This window comes from Chionomys nivalis, chromosome 22, assembly GCF_950005125.1.
Source record: "Chionomys nivalis chromosome 22, mChiNiv1.1, whole genome shotgun sequence".
Classification (NCBI taxonomy): Eukaryota; Metazoa; Chordata; class Mammalia; order Rodentia; family Cricetidae; genus Chionomys; species Chionomys nivalis.
This window is the reverse complement of record NC_080107.1, coordinates 34,171,650-34,196,434: the sequence shown is the minus strand read 5'-3', so window position 1 is coordinate 34,196,434 and position 24,785 is coordinate 34,171,650. Positions and strand designations below refer to the sequence as shown.

Here is a 24,785-nt window from a genome sequence, read left to right as displayed (position 1 = left end):
TTTCCCCTAGTCTTTTATTTTCATATCCAGCTGCACATTGGTTAAGCGCACTGTGAGCACAGATAGCTTCTCAGAGGTTAATAGCACTCTGTGTAGCCTCACTGTTATGGTGTACCCATTAGGTTCCTTTGAAGCCATCTCTGTCTTATCCACATTCGATGGATATTTTGCTGCTCATAACAAAACACAGGCGAGTCAATTTTCAAACACCAACCATTGTCCTCTGTTGATTCTCCAACTTGGTCCATCACCCAATCATCTCTGCTGAGGGTGATTGTAATCGCTTGGTTCATCCTTCAGCGCTCACCAGAGTCTCACAGAACTCCATGCAGTTTCTCAAGTACGCTGAACAGAAAATTCCTCCCAGTCTGCAACATCTCTATCCCACCATCAAGGATGCCCCCACTCTATATGAGCAACTTTCTAGACAATTGTGGACCAGAGTCAGGGTGTTAGAGCCAACTGCTTGAGTGTACTTTATTTTGCTTTTGTTTTTTAGATTTATTATTAGAATGACCTGATCGTAATCTCACCAGTGTAGGCCATTTTAAAGCATTTACTTTCACAAATACCTCATTTGATTCCATTGTTCTTTCATCCAAATTAGCCTGCCTAGAGGTTTTTGTATTGGTTTATATAAATCTTCTGGAAATATATCCATTTCTACCAGGCTTTTCTTTTCCAGTCATCTATCTCTATGTTATATCTGTAAAAGAAATGATTAATTATTTTGCCCAATCTATATTCATTTGCTCTTTTCTATGGCAATGGAAAGATAGCCTTTAAAAAAGTAAAGCAGGTTTATTACTTCACTGAATCAGCATTAGGATTTACTCTCAAAGAGTAGTTTTTTATAATAATTATTGTATACAATACTATAATAAACTAATAACATTGATTTAGGTATTAAAATATTGATTGTTTGTTCTTTGAAAGAGGGTCTTGTGTAACGCAGGCTGACCTCAAACTCAATATTTAGCTCAGACCAGACTTTAGTTTTTCTTACCTCTAGCTCCTAAGTGCTGAGATTGTGGGCCTACACTACTCTGTCCAATTTTATTTTGGATATATATATATATATATATATATATATCATTGTATATATTAACATGCTATATATATATATGTTAATATCTAGCAGATCAAGTCAGCTGACATTTTGTTCTTATTCCAAAATGAACTCAAATACTTTAGACACTCATACTTCCACAGAAATTCTAGAAGTTGCTAGTGACTTTCTTCAAAAGTTAGCATTACAATTATAATTAGCACTGTGTTGAGTCTATTTGGAGACTGACCTGGGCAGGCTGATGCCAAGCCACTGCTTTGCATCTATGAACACAGAGCTTATAATGAACTTCATTTCATTTACTTGATATGCATTTAACTTTTAGAGAACATTCCGGGAAATTGGCTTCAATACTCCTCCCGGAAATGACTCCTAACTTCCAAGTCCGTCATCCTCAGCAGTAGAAAGATTAAATGAAATCCCGAAAGGGGGACTTCGGTATTCAGTGTCTCTCACTCAGGCCTTTGCTGTGGAATGAGTGTTTCCAAGATGGTCTGCTCAGTTGTAACAGCCTCCAAGGTCAGAGTCTCAGAGTTTGACTCCTGCTTCCTCTCTACTGATTTGGCCCACAAAGAAATCCCATTTTCCTTAGGGGTAAAAATCTTAAATTAATGTTGTCTGGCTCGAGAAGCAGTTGGGAAGATTCAAACCAAGGGTAGAAGGAAAGTGAACTGCTTACCCCAATGTGCAGGTTACCGCAAGCCTTCACCAAGTATACTCTCTGTGAGTGGATGAACCTGTCCACCAATGGGTGACAGCACAGGCCCGAGAGCCGTAATCAGGATGAGTAGCCATCACTCCAGGACAAGGCCTTGTGAAAAGAAAATGTACCTTTGACCCCATTTTATTAATACTTGTTTTTAAGGAGACACCTAATTAACACAGCTCATCCTTAATTTCCGAGTCCATCCAGATTTTACTAAGGCTTCAGATAAATTGTTTTAAATTTCTGGGAACCCTATATGTTCATATATTTGAATATTTGGTCCTCAGTTGGTAGAACTGTTTGGGAAGGATTGGGAGGCATAGCCTTGTTGAATGAAGTGTGCCACTGGGAGTGGGATTTGAGCTTTCAAAGCCCACACCAGGCCCAGTCTCTTTTCTGTATCTTTATCTGTCTCTCTATCTCTGTCTTTCTCTGTCTCTCTCTGTTTTTCTGTCTCTCACTGTCTCTCTGTCTCTGCCTCTCTGTTTGTCTCTGTGTCTCTGTCTCTGTCTCTATTTTTCTCTCTCTGTCTTTGCTGTTGCTGCTGGTGGTTATGGATCAGGATTTAGCTCTCAGCCACTGCCTCTTTGCCATGTCCATCTGCTTTCTGCCATGATGATAATGGACCAACAACCCTCTGAAACTGTAAGCAAGCCCCCTTTAAATTCTTTCTTTTATAGGAGCTGTCTTGGCTATGATGTCTTTCACAGCAATCAAACAGTAACTACAATTTTTCTAATATACAATTCTAATATAAAAATTAGTTAAATCTACTTATGCTCTCAAAAGTAGAATTTTCATAGCTGTGTGTTCTACTATATGGATAGCTAACTGAATTTTAGGGACTGTAAATGGCGTGGCCAAGGCTAAGCAGCAGTATCAGAACTGGTCGCTGAATTCAGCTTTCCTCACTTCTTATTGTCATTCTTCCTACTTTCTCCTTGATGCCAAAAGCAAACACCCATCAATCCCTTAGGACCCCTATGCCTAAGCAGGTCCATCCAGGAAGGAGGTTTGACTGTGAATTGAACAGCATCGTAAAGTAGTCCATACCACTGTACTTCACGGGAGGTCTTATTGAATTCATGCGACCATAGTAGCCTCTGATTGATTTTCTCCCATATTTGGAAGGCACGGGTTCCTTTTTGTGACTATCCTGCAATTTTCAAAGAGTTAACCAACCCTGATAACTCATGCGTCAGATTTTATGATCTCTGGAGCCCAATACATATGCACCTATTATGACTGTTATTGAGACCCGGTACTGTATGCTCTGGAAAGCTGAGGGAGAGCAGCTAGCCCAAAGGATAGCTCTTGGACCATTTATTTTGTCTTTTTCTTTACGTTAGACCAAAGGATTGCGCAGCTTGAGCAAATGCTCTTCACCACATTTCAAAACAGCTTGGGAAACAGAGAACGTGCGAGAGTGAAACCTCATCCATGCACAGGGCTGCAGCAAGTACCCTCAGCTACTTACTCTGCTGGAGTACCTGCGGGCTCTGGACTGTGTGCTCTGAGGTTCTGGTGCCAGATGCCCAAAGCCCTGCGCACTTGCTACCCCCAATCAGTTTTTGTATGTCTAGCAACGAGTGAGAAAAGCACCCGCACTATGTCAGGGGTGACCTCTTGGCTTCCCGGTGGGTACGCAGTGCCTTCTGTTAGCCTGAACATGTGTAAGTTAACCCAGGAGAGACTGTTTTTAGGGCCTTACTAGAAGACAGAAAGAGGAAGTTTCTACTGTTCTTGACAGCCAGTTCCTCCCCTCACCCCTCCCAACCCGGTGGGTAAAATTTTAATAACATTTTCCCCTGTACATTAAACCTGATGTAGCCCATATAAATATACAATGCTTGAAAATCGACTGTTACATTGATAGATAATAATATTGTTGGCTGGCTGAGCAAGGCAAGCTCTAAATCAAATAATGTGTGGTTAGCGGCATGTACCCAGGAAGTGGGTTGTTTTTTAAGGTCTATGCTCACCCTTTGCCCCCGCCTTTTTTTTTTTTCCCCTTCAGTACTGAGATTAAGCAGCAACCAGCACAGGCCTCCTCATAGGACACGTGACTTTGCTCTTTTCCGTTTTGTGGAAAGAGTCATTAACAGGAGTTGATACCAGCTTTAATAGCAAGTCATCATGGAGAAAAGGTATGTAATTTTAACTTCCTTCTGCATATTAACAACTTGAAAGCATTGCTGGTAGGAATGTGTAAATATGTCTACAAAATGTACAACTCTCACCTGTAACTCAAACATCAGCTTGTTTCCTTTGAGGGTAAAAAAGTGTTGTTTTGGTGTTCTTTTTTTTTTCATATTTGCGACTGACAGATTCAAAGTTCTGTTACGGAAGTATTATGCTAGTATCTTTGGTTATGATTTTAGACTAAATGGTTAAAGATGGAGCATGGAAAGTTGTCGCTTGAAAGTGCTTCTAAAAGTGACAGAGGTAACATGCATGAGACTAACTGATAGCTACATGCCAATATGCGCTATTCAAAATTTAGTTAATAAGTGAAAAAGGCCGCTAATAACAATAGGAAATAGCCTTTTAAGTTTCTATGTGAAAAATATGCTAAGGCATTGTGTAAAGAGCCATAAGGAGGTTCTCGAACAGGACCTGACAAAATAACCACCAAGACGTATGAAAGTTTTAGCATATAAAACAATAATGTCTGTCACAGGAATGGCGTGTTTCCCCTAACTTTAATGTATCAGATTGGATAAAATTAGGTCAATTTTCTAATTCATGAACAAAGATTTATGTTCAAAGCAAAAGTTTCTCCTGATTTCACTGCCGGTTATTTCTGGGAGGAGGGCTCACTTGAAAACGTCTTTCATTGTTTAAGGGTACTGTATTTGGAAATATTCTGAAGTAATAAACCTTAGAGATAAAAAGGATTTGTTCATTGCAAACCAGCAAGAACTTTTCTTAGCCTCTGATGTTGTGCGGATGCTCCGTGCTTTCTAACTTATATGCAAAAATCATCAAAATGTTGCTAATCTTAGAGAAAAATACCTAAATAAATCTAACTGGAGAGTTTTGAGGAAATTTAATAAAAATGCAAGATATAATCCCCTTGCCCCTAATATTATTTTATTGTGCTGTTGGATAAGGAAGTGATACCCTAGAATGCAGATATTTGGGTTATTAAAGATGGTTGCAGGGTTGGTAAGTGGCAATAGTTTTCTTTTCTTTTATTGTGGTCTATTGAAAGACACTTACAAATGGTTTTTTTTTTTTTTCTTTGACATGGTCAGTTTTGTAGGAAATTATTCAGCGTGCTGACACACTCCTGGAACGCTATATTTTAAGCTCTCTTCAATTGTCCACATTGAAGCTAGCTACTTGTTGACTATTAAAATGATTATGTAAAAATGGAGATTAGAATGTGGTATCCAATACTTTTTATTGTTAGCATGTCAGAAGATCTTGGTAACATATACTTGCTTTGATATTCTGATTAGAATTTCAATTCGTTGTATTTCCTTACCATGGGAAGCAGTATTTCAATCTGTCTTCAATATTATGCTGCTGAGACCCTGCATCCTGAGAAGCGGCTTCCTTCAGATAATTTTGGTTGATATGCTATTGCTGATTCCATTATATTATAAAAGAACATCTCATGAATAGAAGTGGTAGAATCCACACCTTAGCAAGAATGAATGTCAGACAGACATCTGAAGTAAGGAGATCATAAAGGTTTAAAGTATTTAATATAATTGAAAGCCAAATTCTTTGTAAAAAGATATTTTTGCAGCTACTGTTAGATTCAGTTATTTTACAGAGTGTGTATAAAAGGCTCAGGCAGTTTGGGATGAATTAAGACAAGGTTGTGAGTAAAGATAGGTATACTGGTGATTTCAATCCTGCCCCGCAAAACACTGTGCACAGACTCTGAACTCAGACCAATATTTAAAGAACATGTTTGCAATTGAGTTATTCCTGATCACTCTGCCTTTATGCATTTTGAATAGTGGAACAAGTTTTAGTGAAATAAAACAGGCAGAATTTCATTTTCAAAGTCACTCCAGATTATGATTTTCACTTGGGGCCAGCATTCAGCCAAATTCAAAGAGGAGAAAAATCCTTCCTGCACATCCTCCCTTTGCTAATCTTTGACTCTCTTCATGGGGTACCCCAAAATACCTCTGATTTAAAATCATGAAATTTTTTTATCCCATGATGCAGAGCATAGGGACTCTAAGGCAAGTCGCCTTGTGCTTTAAAAGAAAGGCTACATGGTCTTGATGTCCCTGTCAGGGCTTCTCTGCTCTGTTAACAGTCTCTGTTATACAGTCTCTCAGATAACAGGATCCAAATAACCATTAACACGTTGACAATTCCAGTCTTGCTTGAAGAAATGGTGTGTGATAAATGGCTACAAATATTCCAGCACAGAGGGCCTTACCACCCCCAGTCCAACCTGTGGTGTTTAAAGACAAAAGTTCTGAGAGTGTCTAAAAAGGCTCCTCTGGACCCATTTCTATCAACTATTTCTACAAAAGTGTGCTTCTCCTTCACAGCAAGTGAAAAACCACTGCAATGTATCTTCAGACAATTTTGATATTTCCACATGCAAATACTTAGCATGATCAATTACTTTATAGGTGTAGATTTTTGTGAGGGAATGTGTGTGGTGTATGTGTGCATGCTCACTGATGTTCGTGTTCCTGTATAGGCCAGGAGGCAATGTTAAGTATCCTTAATTGTTCTCAACAACACTTTTTGAGACAGCATCTTGGAAGCCATGTAGCTCACCTAATAAGCTAGACTGAATGCCCAGAGAACTCAAGGCTTCTTCCTTTTTCTGCTGGATTACAAGCCCAGACCACATATTCTCTCTCTCTCTCTCTCTCTCTCTCTCTCTCTCTGTCTCTTTGTGGGAGCTGGGGATTTGAACTCCAGCCTTGATGCTTTAGCAGTAGACACTTTACCCTCTTAACTCTCTCCCCTCACCAGAGACACAGCTTTCAGAAGTTTTTAATGTTCCATATTAAACTGTTTATGATATTTTTATAATGTGAAACATGAGTTACATGGCAGCAAAAGTTAGAAATTAATTTATAATTTCTATGAACCTTAACTTAGAGCAAACAAAATCTTTTTGCTACTAATGATAGGAAACTAGCAGTGGTAGCCATGAACTTGATTTGTGACAACTCCACAGAACACAACAAGGTCAGGAAGAGCTGGATCCAGGATCTCCTTTGAGAACTATCAGGATTGGGTGCCTTCTGGAAATGCTATGCAGAAGTTCTCACTGAGTTAACAGCAGAGCTTCAGGCTGTATCTCATCCTTTCTGCAAACTCGGTGGCAAAAGATGCTTTTCCCATCACCACAGGAAGACCTAAGGTCTAACTGCATTCACTAGGGTCAGGCACAAGAGGCCTGGAATGTAGACCCAGGTCCAGGCTCATCCAATGACTCCACAGCTGTCACTCATGGGCTTTCTCTGACCGTGGGAGTCTGCTGAATAAGGAAGGCAGGCACTTTCCCAGAAGGGTCATTGGGCTTCTGCAGTCAAAACCACAAAATTCCTCTCCAGAGCCATGGATGGTTGTTGCGTTTGAAAATGTTGCTCCCACCTTCTCCAAACGTGTAATTACACAGACACACGTTCAAGGATGGGCTGAGTAGAGTCAGAGTTTTCATGAAACTGAGGTGAAAATATTTCAACCGCTATTTATGCAAATGCCCTTTGAACATTCTAAGTGTTCAATCTAGGACCGAAGTTACCTTATTTTGAAAGATTTGTGTACCTCTATTTTATGTGTATACAGTATACAGCCTGTGGACCTGTCTCAGGTCAAGCGAGGACAGTGTCACAGAGGCCAAAAGAGGGTGTCAGCCAGATCCCCAGGAATTGGAGTTACAGACAGTTGTGTCTGCTGTGTGGATCCTGGGAATAGAACCCAGCTCCTCTGAAAGAGCAGCTAGTGCTTTTTTTTTAAAAAAAAAAAAAGTTTGTCAATTACCACAAAATTTACAAGGAATGTTCTATGTGAATTCAGAAACCCATTCAAAATCTTGCTGTTGCTGTTTGCCAGGCCACAGACTATAGGAACTTTGTCAATAGTACAACATTTGATCTGTCCTGTCAGATAATCCAGGAAAATTGGGAGGAGGGCTTATGATGGGTTTCAGAAACAAATTTATTCAAAAGAGCAGGAAATGGATGTAATAAAGTAGGAAAACGTGGGCCGGGGCAGAGAATCTCAACGCAGGAATGAAGCGTCCCTGTCTGAAGAAAAGATATAGAATGTGAGGTGAGGCCAGAAGGATGGTGGGGTCATCAGGGCACGCACCTGCTGAGCAGAAAGCACCTCAGAGACCCAGAGAGGAAAGCAGCTGTGAGTAGCGTTATCCATTCCTGAGACTCCACAGAGGCATTTGGGTTTTGCTGCATGAGCGTTAGTCGGCTTCTTCAGTTTCCCTCACTGTTGAGTGCTGTACTCCTTGGAATTTTACAGACAGACAGAACTCGGTGACAAGGCACAACGCGTTAAGACAGGCACTTACTTTCTTGCCCAAGCACTCAACAATCTTGCCCAGGCTGTACTTGAACAGATATTTTCCTTTTCATGGAAGCATTTAGGTGACTTGGTGTGATGATTGCACGTCACAGGAGACATTTAGAGAAAATTCTTCTATCACTGATCTTCCTTCTGTCTGCTCTCTTCATTCTGACCTCAACCAACCACTTCCATACTGATTTACACTCTTCTGGTTCTTTCCGTAAAAAGCATATATTTATATATGTGTGTTTCTCTGAGGCATAACTTTACATATTTCCCCGACTCCGATTTTTTATTTTAGCAGTGAATATTGGGAACATTCTCATGATAATAAATTGTTTAATACTATTTGTTATAATTGTTTAATATTTCATATGATTTTATTATATTGAATCGGGATTTTACTGTAAAAGGCATAGTTTTCATCATTTTAACTTTTCTGTGGGGTAATGAATTTCTGTGTAATTTTTTTGAAAATATATGTATAGAATGAATTCTTAGAAATACATCTGTGAGAAAAGTAATTTTTGCATTCTTGTGACTCTTTGAGCTTCTGTCCACAATGAGTGAGATGACAGTCATGGCAGCACAGACAAAATTTCTGGCTGCCTCAGCTTCTGCAGAGACAGAAGGACCACAGCCACTGTGCGCTCCACCTTTGCAGGCTTCGTGAATTTACAAAAGTTTCAGTCCAGCTTTGTCTGCTCATTCTGCTCTTATGAATGAGGTTGAGTTCGCTTTTAAAAAGTCCTATCTGTTGTCACTGCACAGGAGGGGCCTCATTCTTAGCTGCGTAATTAAAATAATATCACTGCTGCTCAAGCCTTGGCATGAGATCTCGAAGGAAGTAAGACACTCGGGATAATGTAGCATCCATAGCATTAACCTTTCTAAAGATCGAGGGGCCTCTAGTTAACTGGAGAGGGGGGGACTGCTCCGTGAACGCTCAAAGCGAGGGGAGAAAGAATGCAAATAAAACAATACATCCAGAAAGCCAACAGGTCTCAGAGGAGCCGGAGACAGATGGATGGAATCACTAGCTCAAGTAGATAAATAACCTGAAACAGAAGGAAGCAGGCTTTAATGAGTCTGAATGTAGATGAATTGGATATAGATACGATGGAATGAGAAGAGGAAGTTGAGGGAATTCATGCTTCCTAGGCTCTGTCTTCCCTGAAACAGTTGGAAGCTCAGCTGATGGCACTGAGTGCTTCCAGGTGCCAGAAAACAGCTGGAACATTTTACTTACAGACAGCCCTTGTCAATAACACAGTACAATTGTTGATCTTTATTTTTATTTTTTAATTTTTCCCTCTTAGGAAAGGAAGGGCCGAAAGTCTTTGTGCAGTCTACACCAAAGTCTAATATGTTATATAGGCCAGATTGAGCTCGCATTTGAGCCACTCCTCCTATCTCAGCCTCTTATGGGCGGGGACTCTACCCATGACCCGCCATTCCCAGTGTCTTCATCCCATTACTGTTGCTGGGAGGAAATACTCCGATAAAAGTAACTGAGAGGAAAAGGATTTATTTCAGCTCAGGGCTCAAGGTTGTAGTCCCTCGCTGTAGGGGAAGTCAGCATCAGCAGCTTGAGATAGCGAGTAACACCGCATCCACAGCACAGAAGTGGAAGGCACTGAATGAATGCATGCCTTTTAGTACTGGGCACATTCCCCATTTTGTCTAGACCCATATCCTCTGCCCAAAGAATATAACCCCACATTTAAGAATGGTTTTCCCACATCAGTTTAAATATACTCAAGATAACCCCACATAAGTGTAGCAGGCTTCCTATGGGGCCCCCAGTCAGCTCCTAAATCATGACACAGAGACTTATTTGTTATGAATGCTTGGCCTCATCTTATGCTTGTGCCACGAGCTGTGATAACTTAACCTGTTTCTCATCATCTATATTTTGCCTGGAGGCTTTTTACCTTTCTTTCTGTGTGTTTCTATATGTACTCCATGTCTGTCTGTCTGTTGGTTGCCTGGGTGACTGGCCCCAGGAGTCTCCCTCTCTTCCCCGCTTGTTCTCTTCTCCCTCTTCTCTCTCTCTCTTTTTTTTTTTTTTTTGGTTTTTCAAGACAGGGTTTCTCTGTGGTTTTGGAGCCTGTCCTGGAACTAGCTCTTGTAGACCAGGCTGGTCTCGAACTCACAGAGATCCGCCTGCCTCTGCCTCCCAAGTGCTGGGATTAAAGGCGTGCGCCACCACCGCCCGGCCTCCCTCTTCTCTTTTTGAATCTAGGTTTCTCCTTCTACTTATTCTCCCTGCCCAGCAGCCCTGTCTATTCCTCTGCTGCTTAGCTATTGGTCATTCAGCTTTTCATTAGAACAATCAGGTGTCTCAGGTAGGCAAGGTAAAACAACAACCCATCTTTACATAATTAAACAAATGAAGCATAAACAAATATAATACAGCTTATGTAGTTAAAGTAATATTCCACAGCATACACAAACATAACACATCTTTGCCTAGTTAAAATAATATTCCACAAAACACAGAATGCCTAGAAGTCCAACCCCAAGGAGATTCTAGATTTTGTCGAGGCTAGTTATCACATCCAGATACAATTGTATATTTTTAAATAGATTTTTTTCTATTTTAATAGACAGTAGCCCAATAGAATTAAAGTCCATAACTAATTTGAGCTCCAAAATAATATCATGTAAAATATTGAGAGTTACTGGTGAAACAAAACAAAAACAAAAAACAAACAAACAAACAAAAACCCTGAGGTGTGTTCCAGTCAATGAAAACTTTAAACAGCAGAGACATATAAACAGAAGAATTCAAATAGAAATCTATGTGTACAAACCTAATTTCTCATGAATGCTAAAATGCATATTTAGATAGAGCCCAAAGCTCTTCACCTGCCACATACATTAACCATTGCGCTTCCATTTTATCCTGTCTCTGAGCTGCACACAGTGCTGCTATTGTCCACAGCTCTTTCCTTATCCGGTCCTCTCATTTGGCTTCCCAGCGGATCCTGATCTGCTTTCATTCTGACTGACTGGGTTCTTGGTGTTTTCTATGTACTTTACCTCACTCTTCAGATCTCTAAAAATTGAAATAATCTGAGATCAATCTTGGGATGCAATTTTAGTTTCATCCTGGATGTTTATTCCTAGATAATCTTTAGCCCTGTGACTTTAAATCCTACCTATATTCTAATTAGATCTCAAGACCAAACCTTCATTCAAAACATTAAAACTTTTTAATGTAAATTTTAATGTAAAACTTTTTAAATGTAACTGACTACCCATCATCTCTCCTTGAACGTCCCTGACAAGTTGAAATAGCTATATCAAAAACAGTCTTTTTGGCCAGCAATAGAGCTCAATGGGTAAAATACTTGCTAAACAAATCTGACGTTTTGGGTCCCAACTACCAGAACCCACATAAAGGACAGGATACAGTAACACATCTGTACATCTGGGTCTGTACAGTAATATATCTGGGTCTATAATCCCAGTGAGGTGGAAATAGGAGAATCACCAAGAAGCCCATACATTAGGTAGTCTGAACTACAGAGTGAGGCAGAAACAGAGACTCCACCTTAAAAGAAAACAAGGTGGAAGGTGAGAACCAACTTCTGAAAGTTGTCCACTGAATCCTACACTCCTGGTGGAGAACATGTGCCTCCCACCCAATCACACACACACACACACACACACACACACACACACACGGCAGAGGGGCAGAGAGACAAAGAACTTTAAAAAACAAAGCCAAAGTAGTCACCAAACCACTTCTACCTCCGCCCGACCCAGGCTGCTTATCTCCTTCCAGCTTCCTTCATTACTGCACCTTTTCCATCTTTCTGGAGCAACCTAGAGTCATGTTCTGTTCCCCTTCTGCTTCCTTCCCTTTCCTTTAAACACCCTCCATCCCTGAACAGTAAGTAGATCCTCAGAACTACAGACACAGCTTCACCCTCCATCCCTGAACCGTAAGTAGATCCTCAGAACTACAGACACAGCTTCACCCTATTCCCTGAACCGTAAGTAGATCCTCAGAACTGCAGACACAGCTTCACACTCCGACCCTGAACAGTAAGTAGATCCTCAGAACTACAGACACAGCTTCCCCATTTTACTTATGTTTCAGTGGTGGTTCTCATAAAATGTCTCTTCTTTCTCAGGCATTTTTTTTTATTAGCGTGTTTGTGGATATGATGGCTTTTCTCTCCAAAACACTGAGAAATGAATGCAATGAAATACATGATGCCATGGAGTTTTAAACAAAACCACAGTGACCAGTTCACTCTAAGTTGCGATTCTATTGATGAAGAGACAGTACAGCAGAAGCAACTTATAAAAGAAGGAGCTTGCTTATAGTTTCAGACAATGACTTCATGCCAATCATGGCAGAGTACATGACAGCAGGCATGGTGTTGGAAAGTAGCTGAGAGCTTATATGTTTAGAAAACAGCCTTGAGGCAGAGAGAGAGAGAGAGAGAGAGAGAGAGAGAGAGAGAGAGAGAGAGAGAGAGAGAGAGAGTAACTGGGAATGGAAAGGAAGCCCACCGTCTCAGAGACACAACTCCTTTGACAAGGCCACACCTCCTAACCCTCCCCCATCAATTCTATCCACTACAAAGGCAGGGGTTGGGGTGGCAGGCACCATGCATTCAAATACAGGAGTCTTTGGGGGGCACCACTACACTCTCTAATCAAAAGTAGTATGGGGAGGTGTTTATTTGTGTGTATTTAAGTCACAGTGTCTCCATGTTGAAGAGTTTAGGAAATTCTACAACTTTTTGGTTTGGATTTTTGGTCTAAAAGTGGTTTATTAGCTACAGTTTGAGAAAACCATACCTTACAAACATTGAAGATACTGGTGAAGAACAGACATAGAAAAAAGGGTATATAATAAACAAAAACTCTTCTATTACATTTAAAAGGTATTGTTTTACAAACTGTTTACTGCTTAAATGAAGCTACTCTAATTGTATCCATATATTTATATACATAAAACATACTTTGTTTCTCGGATTTTGGCTGACAGATTTATACTGTCTAGGAGTCAATTAGAACAAATCAGAACACAGTCAAGGGTATTTTTTTTTTTTTGAACTCAGCACTTTTACTGTTTCCATTACCGCAAAATTCTTAAATTTCCCTCTCTGCCATTTCCAAGAAGTAGCTAAAGTGATCTTCTGAAGACATAGACGTTTTAGTTCTCTCCTCAGCATTCTTACTATGCTTCAAAATAAATTCAGTCCCATCCTCTGGTTTGCAACGCCCCCCACCCTGTAGCTCATTTCTCTGCTTTTGTTCCCCTTTACAGACTGAGGTTGCTTAATTTTCAGCTCTATTTCCCATACATTGCACATGCCATTTTACTGACAACTGCTTAGAACCTATAAGAGTATATAATAAGCAATGAGTAACTGTTTTCTCAGCAAAAGAACGAATGTTACAGAAATTGGCCATGGGTTCTAAACGGAGGGAAAAATTTCTGAAGACTTAAGACTTTCCCTGAAACCAAAAATTAGAAAAATGTAGAAGTAAACTTACAACTATATTCTAGATAAATATCACTGCACCTACTCTGTGAGGATTATGGATGCTTCAGCAGCTGCGTCCAGCTGTGGCTTATGATGGCCTGCATTTGACTGTGCTTTTGAGGATCAGAACATAAAACTCAAACACGTATAAAGTGCTATCATAAATTTTAAATTATTTCAAGAAAGGGACTTTTAAATTGGGGTATTTTACATTTAGTGTAGATTAATCTTCTAAAACCTTACACAACTTTGTTAGTTAATTTCTGGCTTTGAGTCAACAATACAAGGCATAATCTCTGAAGCCCCGTGAGTAGAATGGTCAGAGAATGCACGCTCAGTTCAGGGAGACTTCAGTCTCTGCTCTCTCGTGTTTCTACTTTAATTTCATGTTCACATTTGAAGCCCTGGAAAAGGAGCACTACAGTCAACATGCATCTTTCCACTTGGTACACTGAAGAACCGAGGAATTTGCCTCCAAAGCAAACCACCTTGATTGTCTCTCTAAGATAAGGAGATGCGAAGAAACAGTGTCTTGCCTGTAACTGAGGAGAGTATTATGGTGCCCCAGAATTGCATAGTAGTTCTTGATTATCAATAAACTTAAAAAGGCACCAAATATTCCCCAAGATAAATTATTTGATTGTGATTGTTAATATTCTTTATCACAACTGTGGCTTTTCAAGTCATGTTATTGTCCAGGGTTTTTATACATGAAATAATATGTGGTATCTGTGAAAACAATGTAAACATGTTGTCATTTATTCAAATGAACTACAAGAAATTTAAAAACTTGTGTGATTCACTGTTATAGTTTAGATTTTATATTTTCTTATAAAGCCATGCGTTACAACGTTGTCCTCAGATCATGCAGAAACCTTAGAAGGTCTGGTCTGCTTGAAGGAAGTGTGACATTGTAGACATGCCTTCAAAAGTGTCATTTGATCCCCACTCAGACCCATATTATATGTGTCTTTTCATTTCCTCGCTTCCATAAGGATTAGATCAGATCCGTGGTGTTAGCTTTAGGACATGTTTCTCCCCTCAGCTTTTACTATAGGATATTTTACTTCTCAAGACAAATGACAATGTTTTAAGAAACGGTTTGGCAAGACAGGGAGCTACACATACTTTTACATACACTCATACACACAATACACACATGCACATACATTTACACAATGCATATACACACATGTACATATAGATATACAGCTATATACACACATACCCATGTATGCACACGCATGTACACTCATACACATACATACACATATGTACACACAAGCACACAAGCACCTGTACAAGTACCCATAAACATACACATACATAAAGAGTTTAAACCTGAACTCCAAAGTTATAATTCTGAGTTAGTTACATAATCATTCTGAGCCTGTTTTTCCTCCTCTGTAAGACAAGAAACTTCTTCAAAAGAACACATTGTAAAGAAAACAATGTATGTTTAAAATGTGCCTAGTGTTTAACATGTAATACAAACCTAACACTTGGATGTGTCTGAGACAGCAGCAGTAGTAATTGAATTGTCACTTGAATTTGTGACTCTGTCTTCTCTTTACTGTTATCTAAAGATAAATGTAGCATGATCTTTGTTCTACTTGAATTCTAAGTATTAGTATAAATTCATAAAACTCATCACGAGCAATTTCTTGCAATTAGTTTCATTTCCACCATATAGCCATGTGTGGGAGTAGACTCCGGCTGTACAGGAAAGACGGAAAATGGGCTGATTCCTCTTCTGTTTGTTTTGCTTGACAGAGAACTTTTACTACAGAAAGCTCAAAAGAGGCTTTCTCTAGAAATACGACTTTATTTCCAAGGACTACTATTTGTGTCAAAAGTGGTAGCCTGTCACCGACTCTTGCAATGGAAATTTGAAAGAAGAAAGGAGAACTAAGACGGGAGAGAGAAAAGTGTGGAATTCTCCACTTTTACTTTAAATCTAGTGTCTGGACAGGTGTTAAAATGAACGACCCAAGGCAGATATGCCGAGGCCACGGCAATGTGTTCATGAAAAATAATGGGATAGGAAATTGTGAGGTACGATATCCAAATCATTGACAAGATAAGAAAACTTTCTTTTGTTTTGTTTCAGTTCTTCCCCCAGAAAACCACCCTAGTATTCCATTATCAAGTCCAGGGGGATATCCCAGTCCTATTGTGACGAGGCTTATACCAGTACCACTGTGCAGGGCATTGATGCGAGCACTTCCTGTAACTAGGGACCCCATGTGCTGAGATAACACAGACAGCAGCTGGGCTTCTGTCCTTGGAGAGCTAGAAGGTCCTGTGGCTGTTTGGCAGTAGGTTCTAGATTAACCATCTGGCTTTAGGAAAGGGAATTAGCAACGGGGTGAGTAGAGAATGGTGGGGCCATCCTAATGAGAAAACTGGAGATGGGTCTGTACGGCAGAGGTGCGGAGAGTACAAATGATGGCCTAGATGCCGTGACAGTAAGATGAAGTAATTATTCCGGTTTTCCCTCTCCGTGTTATACACTCCTGGGTCCATTTGGGTCTTTTAAGAGGGAGGCGGAGGTGAAACACTGAATTCAATGGCACTCCACACCGATTGGGAATCACAACCATCTCAGGCATGCAGCGAATCTGGACTGGGACATGCCCATGGTCCTGGCAGGACTTGTGGCACAGAACTGCAAATAGGCAACAAGGATTTGTTAAGGTGAAGGGACAGCAACATTGTCCACACTGTCGGCCTTTGTGGCGCCTGCAGCTAATTGGGCAGATCAGACACACCTGACGTAAAGAATCGGCAACAGGTCAGGGAATAACTATCTGTAAAATTGAATAGGAATACCAAAAGAGGGCAGACCAATAGAAGAGAGAAAGAGAAATCACAGCACACTAGCTTAACGTATGACAGGAATCACAGTGATATTGAGAGGATGATAGATCACGTGACGTAATGTCTGCAGAAACTCTGAAACTGTGGTACAAACACCATCTCCTGGTTCCACTCGCCATTTCCAACTTACTTGCCTGAATTCGTGAAGAGTAAAATATAGAAAAGTATGTAAGCTCAATGTGCAGCAGAAACTCTGCTCAATTCACACAGTGGAGGAAGGATGCCTCTGTGCATACTGATGCCAGGTGTCACCGTCAAAAACATCACCAGGCTCAGGGGGGCCCAGAACTGCAGAGGACCTGGCTCAGCCTTACTTCCTAAGAGGTTCCAGACTCACACTCGGACCCACAGAGGTTCCAGTTTCCTGCCTGTTCCCTTTGATATCCCAGACCAATTCCCAGACCCACAGAGGTCCTGGCTCAGGCCTACTCCCTCTGATGTCCCAGTCTCACGCCTGGACCCACAGAGATCTCTGGTTCCTGCCTACTCCATCGGAGGTTCCAGATTCACACCCAGACCAGCAGAGGTCCTGCCTCAGGCCTAGTTCCTGGGAGGTCCTAGACTCACACCCAGACCCACAGGGGTTCTGGCTTAGGTCTATTCCCTTGAAGGGCCCAGATTCACAGCCCCTTTAACTGTCAGTGTGGCGATTTCTCGGAAAATTAGGAAACAACCTTCTTCAAGACCCAGTAATACCACTTTTGGGTATATATCCAAAGGATGCTCAATTGTGCCACAAGGACATGCGCTCAACTATGTTCATAGTAGCATTGTTTGACATAGCCAGGACCTGGAAACAACCTAAATGCCCTCAACCTAAGAATAAATAAGGAAAATGTGGTACATTTATTTACACAATGGAGTACTACACAGCAGAAAAAAAAATAACAACATCTTGAATTTTGCAGGAAAATGTATGGAGCCAGAAAACATTATTTTGAGTGAGGTAACCAAGACCATAGAAAGACAATTATCACATGTACTCATTCATAGGTGGTTTTTAAACATAAAGCAAAGAAAACCAGCCTACAAATCACAATCCCAGAGAACTTAGACAACAATGAGGACACAACGAGAGACTTACATAGATCTAATCTACATGGGAAGTAGAAAAAGACAAGATCTCCTGAGTGAATTTGGAGCATGGAAACCTTGGGGGAGGGGGGATTGAGGGGGGAGGGGAGAGGCAGGGAGGGGAGCAGAGAAAAATGTAGAGCTCAGTAAAAATCAATAAAAAAACAAAACCAAAAACAGCCAGCTTATAAAAACCTCACATCACCAGACAGTCAGAACATACAAGCTAGAAGAGACATCCAGAGAGAAAGTGAGGACCATGGAGACATGTGTCTTTGCTACAGGATGGAAAAGGGTCCTCAAACAACTGACTGCTATCAGCCAGTCTGGATCACTGTGTCAAAGCTAATGATTTTTCCAGTGACTATATGTAACTTTTTTATTTCTATATATTTTTTAATTTTTTAAAAATAAACATCAGCTCTCATTTTCAATTGGAAATTGATGCAAAACATTTTAAAACATTGTTCAGGCCCAACACCATATGTCTGTGGGCTGAATCGGGTTGGCTGTCTGGCTGCCTTTTCCACCTCTTGTTGAATTTATAGCTGCTCCCAAGAAAACAGGAGCAGGTGTTGCGGAGCGAACAAGAGACACCAACTAACTTTTGTACATTTAAGACATCTTAAAAGTCCTTATGGATTGGTTAAAGCACTGAATTATCTTATAAGAAGCCATCTATTTATATATAGCTTTTCATTTAAGTTTGTTTTGTCTGTCTAGATTTCATGACTGGGTTCATTTTCTTAACTAGAAAGAATAAATTTTCTTCTGCTGCCAACTCTCTTCAAAACATTTTAAAATCATTAAAATATGTCTCCAAAAGTTTAACTTAACTGAGTAATAAAGAATATATTAAGTTTTTCAACTGATATTTTAATCATACGTTATAGATTGAACTATAGAGTATCACCTGATATCTACATGTGTGTAGATGCATATGTTCTACAGCATATGAAAGACTTTTATGCCTCGCATGAGTATATAGTAATAGTGGCATCATCTAAACACATATGTACATGTCTGTGCCCAAACTGTTGCATACATGCATGTGCGCATGCACATGTACACACACTATACACACACACACAGTTCCCAGTGCACAAGGTGGGCAACATAGCCAGGGTGTGGATGTACAACCTTTTCATCATCATGTAGGTTGTCTATTAAGACACGAGACACTCTGTGTCTCAGAGGATCATGGTAGAGAAGATGAGCAAGTAAAGCACAACAGAAAATAAAGAAAATCAATCTAAACATTTTCAATAAAACAACACTCATTCCAATATATTTCATTTATTTTATTTTTGAGGTTATAATTATAACATATTTCCCTTCTTCTACCTTCCTCCAAAATTTCCTCCTGATTCTCCTTAGAATTAATAGATTCCTTTTTTAAAAGCTGTTATTGCATGCATATATTTATATGCATATATTCCTAAATATAGGCTTTCAGTCCATATAATGTTACTTGTATGTACTTTTTAAAACTTTAAGAGTTATGCATTCTCAAAATTAGGATGGAAATTTGACTAAACTATTAAAAATTATAATATTGTTGAATAAACTGGACTCCTGTTAGGTAGGTTACTCTTATTTCCTCGCTGAGGTGAGGCAGGGTAACTCTGGTTTGGGGAAACAAAAGCAAAACCAGATCCAGCTAGCCCAAAGGTTCGTGAATTAAGGTAACCAGAAAAGCAGTAGAAAGGACAAAGATACTAAAAGCATGAGGATTCTTCAGTTATTCAGCCCGGAAAGAACTGGCAACATCCTAAGATATGCATTGAACATGTGATAATGGAGAAGTTTCAAAGATGGAGGATGAGAAACTCAATTTAAAATTTTCAATTTAAGTGCTGAAGACTAGCCAATAGCTTTTCCTCATTTTACTGTCCTTGGCTTCTACAAAGAACTTTTGCATGCTGAACACTTCCAACCTCAATCTACTCTTTAACAAAGAGAGTTCTTTTGCAAGTGTCCAACTTTGCTTGCTAGTTGCTTCACACTTACCAAGTCCATGATATAGCAAACAAACCAAAGGTAACAAAGTGAGCTCTATTGAATATGGATGGCATGGTAGACTTGGGTTCTTGGGTGTGCTGAGTCTGTGATTATTTCTTATGAGAAAGGACTGACATTCATCAGTGCTGTGCTGGATACTTGTTAGGATCTAACTCATGTTGGCACACTGTTTTCATCCATCTGTGCCCAGGTACCTACTTACTGACTACTCACACAACTCTCCCTCCTCCCAAGACAGTGCTCCATCACCTGCATGCGCTAAAGTGAACTTTCATTCCCAGAAAACAACTACAGCTACAACTAAAACAAGAAGAGCCTAGCAATAATATATAGCAATAATTTTAGAATATCTTTAAAATGAAAATATCTCAACCTTTATCAAGGAGGTTGGCGATGGCTTGTCAGTCAAGAACACATGGATGTAGGGTAGCTCTCAACTACCCATAACTCCACCTCCAGGAGATCCCACCCTTTCTTCGCTACTATTACTGTACCAGACACATGTAAATAATTCACACATATAGATGATCAAAAATAAAATAAAATATGTCAACCCCCTTATAAAATAGCTTAAGGTTAGGAAAAATCTGAGTTCCTGCGTGGTGATGTACTACCATGGTTTCTTTCTGTTCTCTTTTTCTGAGGGGAGGGTGTTTGAGACAGGGTTTCTTCGTGTAGCTCTAGCCTTCCAGGAACTCACTCATGACAAGTTTTACACCTCTGTCACCACCTGTTCTTAACAGAGCTCTTCAGAAACCCAGTTTAGATTGTTTGCTGCTTCGTGATCCCTTTCCACTTTGTGAACATTAGAGTTGATAATCGATTCAAAATTACAAATATGCACACGTGTGAGTTATCCATAGGGCAAGAATGATATCCCATCTCACACCATGCACCAAATTATTCCAAGGTAAATCCCAATTTAAAAAAATAAGAACTTAATCAATCAATATTTTAAAGTAAGGTATTTCATGCAAATAAATATGTGTGTGACTTAGAATTACCCGGGGTGTAGTTAGAAAAGAGTGATAATTAAAAGAGGAAGGAGGGCCTGGAGAAATGGCTTAGCAGCTCTGTGTTCTCCCTGTCCTTACAAAGGACAATTTTTGGTACCAGCACTCCTATGACAGCTGATATCTGTAACTCCAGTTCCAGGGGACTTGACATCTTTTTTGGTTAGATGGGGTTTCTCTGATGCTTTGATGTGTATCCTAGAACTCACTCTGTAGCCCAGTCTTGCCTTAAACTCACAGAGATCCACCTGCCTTTGCCTCCCCAGTGCTGGGATTAAAGGCATGCGCCACAACTGCCCGGCTGTGGGCACCAGGTACATGCACGGCACATATGAATGTGCACAAGTATTCATTCATCCACAAAAAATAAAATGTTGAAAGAGGGAAGAATGTATTAGAAAATATTAAAATTAAAGGATCTTACTAATAAGATTATAACATTAAAGGAAAGAAAGGGCTACCCACAAGTGGAAAATGTATAGAATAGAAAACCTTTTGTACCAAGGTTGTTAAAGAATTACTACCGGGCAATAAATGAAAGACAAACAACACAGTGGTAAAATAGTCAGGAAGTGAGAAAGGCAGAATCATAGTTGTCTTTGGTGAGGGGAAGCTTTCACTAGCAGAGCTGTGGGTAAATGTTCAGTGCCCTGGTATGGTGTGTAGCTGTGATTGCGCTAAGTGTTTAGAGCTTCAGCTTCTAACAACTAACTTAGCTATGGACACAGACACAGGCTGGATCACACTTGGAAAAATGCCTTTACAGCTATTTAACATGCTCAATGCTCTTGAAAAGGAGATAACTACTTTTAAAATACAGCAAAGCAACACCTCTGGAAAACTTTTAATGATGCAACCATCGTCCCTCACAACAGTGGAATGTCACAATGCTGCTCCACCCCCAGATCAGGCCGCCCTGTTGGCACGGAAATTCAATCCAATCAATCCAGACTTTGGAGACATCAGCATTATGGGAAGAATAATGGACACAATAACAAATGTTCTGGATGCAACAAATGCCAGCCATATTGACATTACTGATCACTGGTAATTACTGATGAACACTAATTGTGCAATATTCAACTTCCCCATATATGAACCCTATCCAGGAAAAGACTGAGATAAAGACTGGTATAACTGTTACCAACAGCTAGATTTAATCAATTCGATAGAGAACTTTGCCATGGAATCAAATTCCTTTAGGGGGGAAAATCACCTTAGAACAAGAAATCCCAGGAAATAAACACAAATACAGCATTAAATGCAGTGTCTGCACTTGATACTCTTCCATAAAAGATCAGAGCACACGCCTGGCCCTGGCATATCTGGATTCTGCTTGTTTTGCCATTGTTTCCTAATGCTGTGACTAAGAGATGCTTTTTTATGAATTCCTATGATGAATCTGCAAGAGATTGACAGTCTTCCACATTCCTTTCTGAGTTAGGTCAAAGCTAACAAAGAAACAAACCAAAGACTGGCTTAGTTAAACCCTGTGTAGCTTTCCTCTGTATCCGAGCGACTGGCATTCCAGAGAACTTCTTCCAGTTCTGAACGCTCTGAAGGCAGCACACTTACATTTTGGCCCGGTGTGTTCCCAACACTTTCCAACCTGACTGAGCATCTGAAGAGAGAGGGAGTTCTACTAATCTCATTTTTTGTCTTCTTAGTTCAACGAAATTGCACCTGTGACCTCTGTCACTAAGAACATAGGCTTTCTTGTCACGTCTTACCCTTTTCTGCGCATGTTTCACATTAGAAACATTAAACAAGTATTTGGATGTTCAAACTGTACTTTCTAAAACTTTGGGTCCTCTTCTTTCATGTCACGTGGTTCTTTTATCAGGATAGTAAGATTTTTAATAACATGAAAAAATATGTATTCAGATTTATGTTTCTCGGCGTGTGTGTGGTGTGGCATACAGTGTGACACACATGTGGTCAGAAGATAACCTTCAGGACTCCGTTCGCAATCTACCATGGTTCTGGAGAATCAAGGTTAGGTCAGAAGTTAGTGCAGCAAAGAGTCTGACCAACTGAACTGTCTCACTGACACATAGCATATTGTTTGAAAAACAAAATCACGTTAAACAGATAACCAAATGTCTCCAAGACCTAGAAGAAACACTCAAGTTCCCTAAAAGCAGTTGCACAGATCCTCTATTCAGCTCTACCAGCTTTCTCTACTTAGCTTCTCCACCTAGCCACCCACACTCCACCAGTTGATGGAGAGGTACATGGCTTTCTTCTTTGAATGTGGTACCTCAGCCCATGGGGCTCTGATTATCCCTTCTCTAGTGAAGTTGCACATACCATCAACACCAGTCTTAATGACACTTTTACCTCGAAAATGTCCCCAGTTCCATTCTTCTTTGTACCCTTATCAAACTTCGTGATAGTCAAGCATGCTATAGCTAACTCTACTGAAAAAATTCTTCATACTTTCTATGGAATCAGTGGCATACAATAAGCCCGTTTCCCTGGGTGAAAACTCACTACACATTGGACTGAAAACTGGCTGCTTTGTTTCCATGAGAATGTTGCTAGAGTTCCAACGAGATGGGGGTACCAATAACCTACCATTAATGAATGTCAGAAATGCCTACCAAACAGATTTTGGATCTATCCTGGTTGTTTTTTAAATGGATTCTCTCCAATTAGGATGCCCACATGCAAGGATAATAATACTAATATTAGAATTTGCCTAAGCAGCTGACCTATGAGCCATTTTCAGTAGGCACAGCCCACTCCCAGATTCCCTGATATGGGTTAAATAAATGTAAAGTCTTATTATCACATCTCCCATATGTAACACCTGCCCCATGAAAGGAAATGTTACCCAATGGGCTGGCTGTGATCAAATTCCTTTACTGTGTCTTCCTTTCTCATTATATTTGACATTTCTGAAACTGGGTTTTATTGCATTCTCTCAGCTTATGGAAGTGGTCTGGGGAAATGAGACTTAATAGAGATGTAGAAGCCACTGGGAGCAAAAGAAAAGGAAAGTGCGCTAGAAGGAAGCTGAAATTAAAATGTTATTTCGGTAAATGGCTGCTGTGGTAGAAACAGCAAACAATTTCAATGCAAGTTAATTACTGACCTGTCAGGAAAGCATGACACGAAGGTTGTGCCACATATTACTGGGGCTACCACAGCCACAAGTCATTTCCACAGGGGCCCAGCAGACATTGTTCTACCACAGATCAACATAAGATCTTTCCAGGGAATTGAAATGGATTTCTCCGAGAAATAATACTTGTCTGCGGAGTAGCCATGAGCTCTTAGCAGTCCTGGAGAGTCAATCTGCCTCACGCATGCAGAGATAGCAATAGGATCTGACTATGCAGAGACTTCTTGCATGTGGGGGCAGAAGAGACCTGGCTTTCATGGGTGGGGGTGACCACACAGCTCATCTGCTGCACAGGGAAAACAAAAATCTAGGCTGACTCTCATAAAATAGGAATTCTCGGAGGGTGCATGTGATATCCGCCTCCAAAATAGTTGTCCTCAAAAAGCTCCCAGGGGTAGCCAATGTCGTATGAAAAAGTTCATATTTGTGTATGTGAGTGTGCACATATATAAACTGCCCGAAGTAATCTTGTTCTCAAGGGAGATGTTCACTTTTTGCAATCAGAAGGAAACATAAGGGTTATTCTGAAATGGAATGAAAATATGGTATTCCGTACATTTTTGGAAATCTATATGAATCTCTAGGAATACTTTAATTCTGGACACATAAAGTATAAAAAAGCCCCACTTTTTTGTGTCTCTGCCTTACTGTGAAATACAGTTCACTCACTGGCCCTCACAAACATAGCTAAAGACAAATTATACGTATTAAAAAAAAAAAAAAAAACGGAGCTTAGCCAGATGTTTTCCTGATGGTATGTTGGTAAGTTGCACACACTAGCATTAACTGCTTTCCTCAACACGCGTTTATTCTATCTCTCTTGTTTTTCCAAAATCCCATGGGAACACATATCAATTGATTAGGA

The 24,785-nt window shown here is 40.1% G+C and overlaps 1 protein-coding gene across 1 annotated transcript in view; it reads left to right on the top strand.

Annotated features, from left to right (window-relative positions):
• Positions 1-3,863: 3,863 nt before the first annotated feature.
• Positions 3,864-24,785, top strand: part of Arhgap15 (Rho GTPase activating protein 15) — a 598,323-nt gene continuing 577,401 nt past the window's right edge. The window contains exon 1 of the mRNA XM_057755169.1: positions 3,864-3,922. Coding sequence (XP_057611152.1) covers positions 3,912-3,922 — 11 coding nt within the window. The 5' untranslated portion in view covers positions 3,864-3,911. The remainder of the gene's footprint in view (positions 3,923-24,785) is intronic.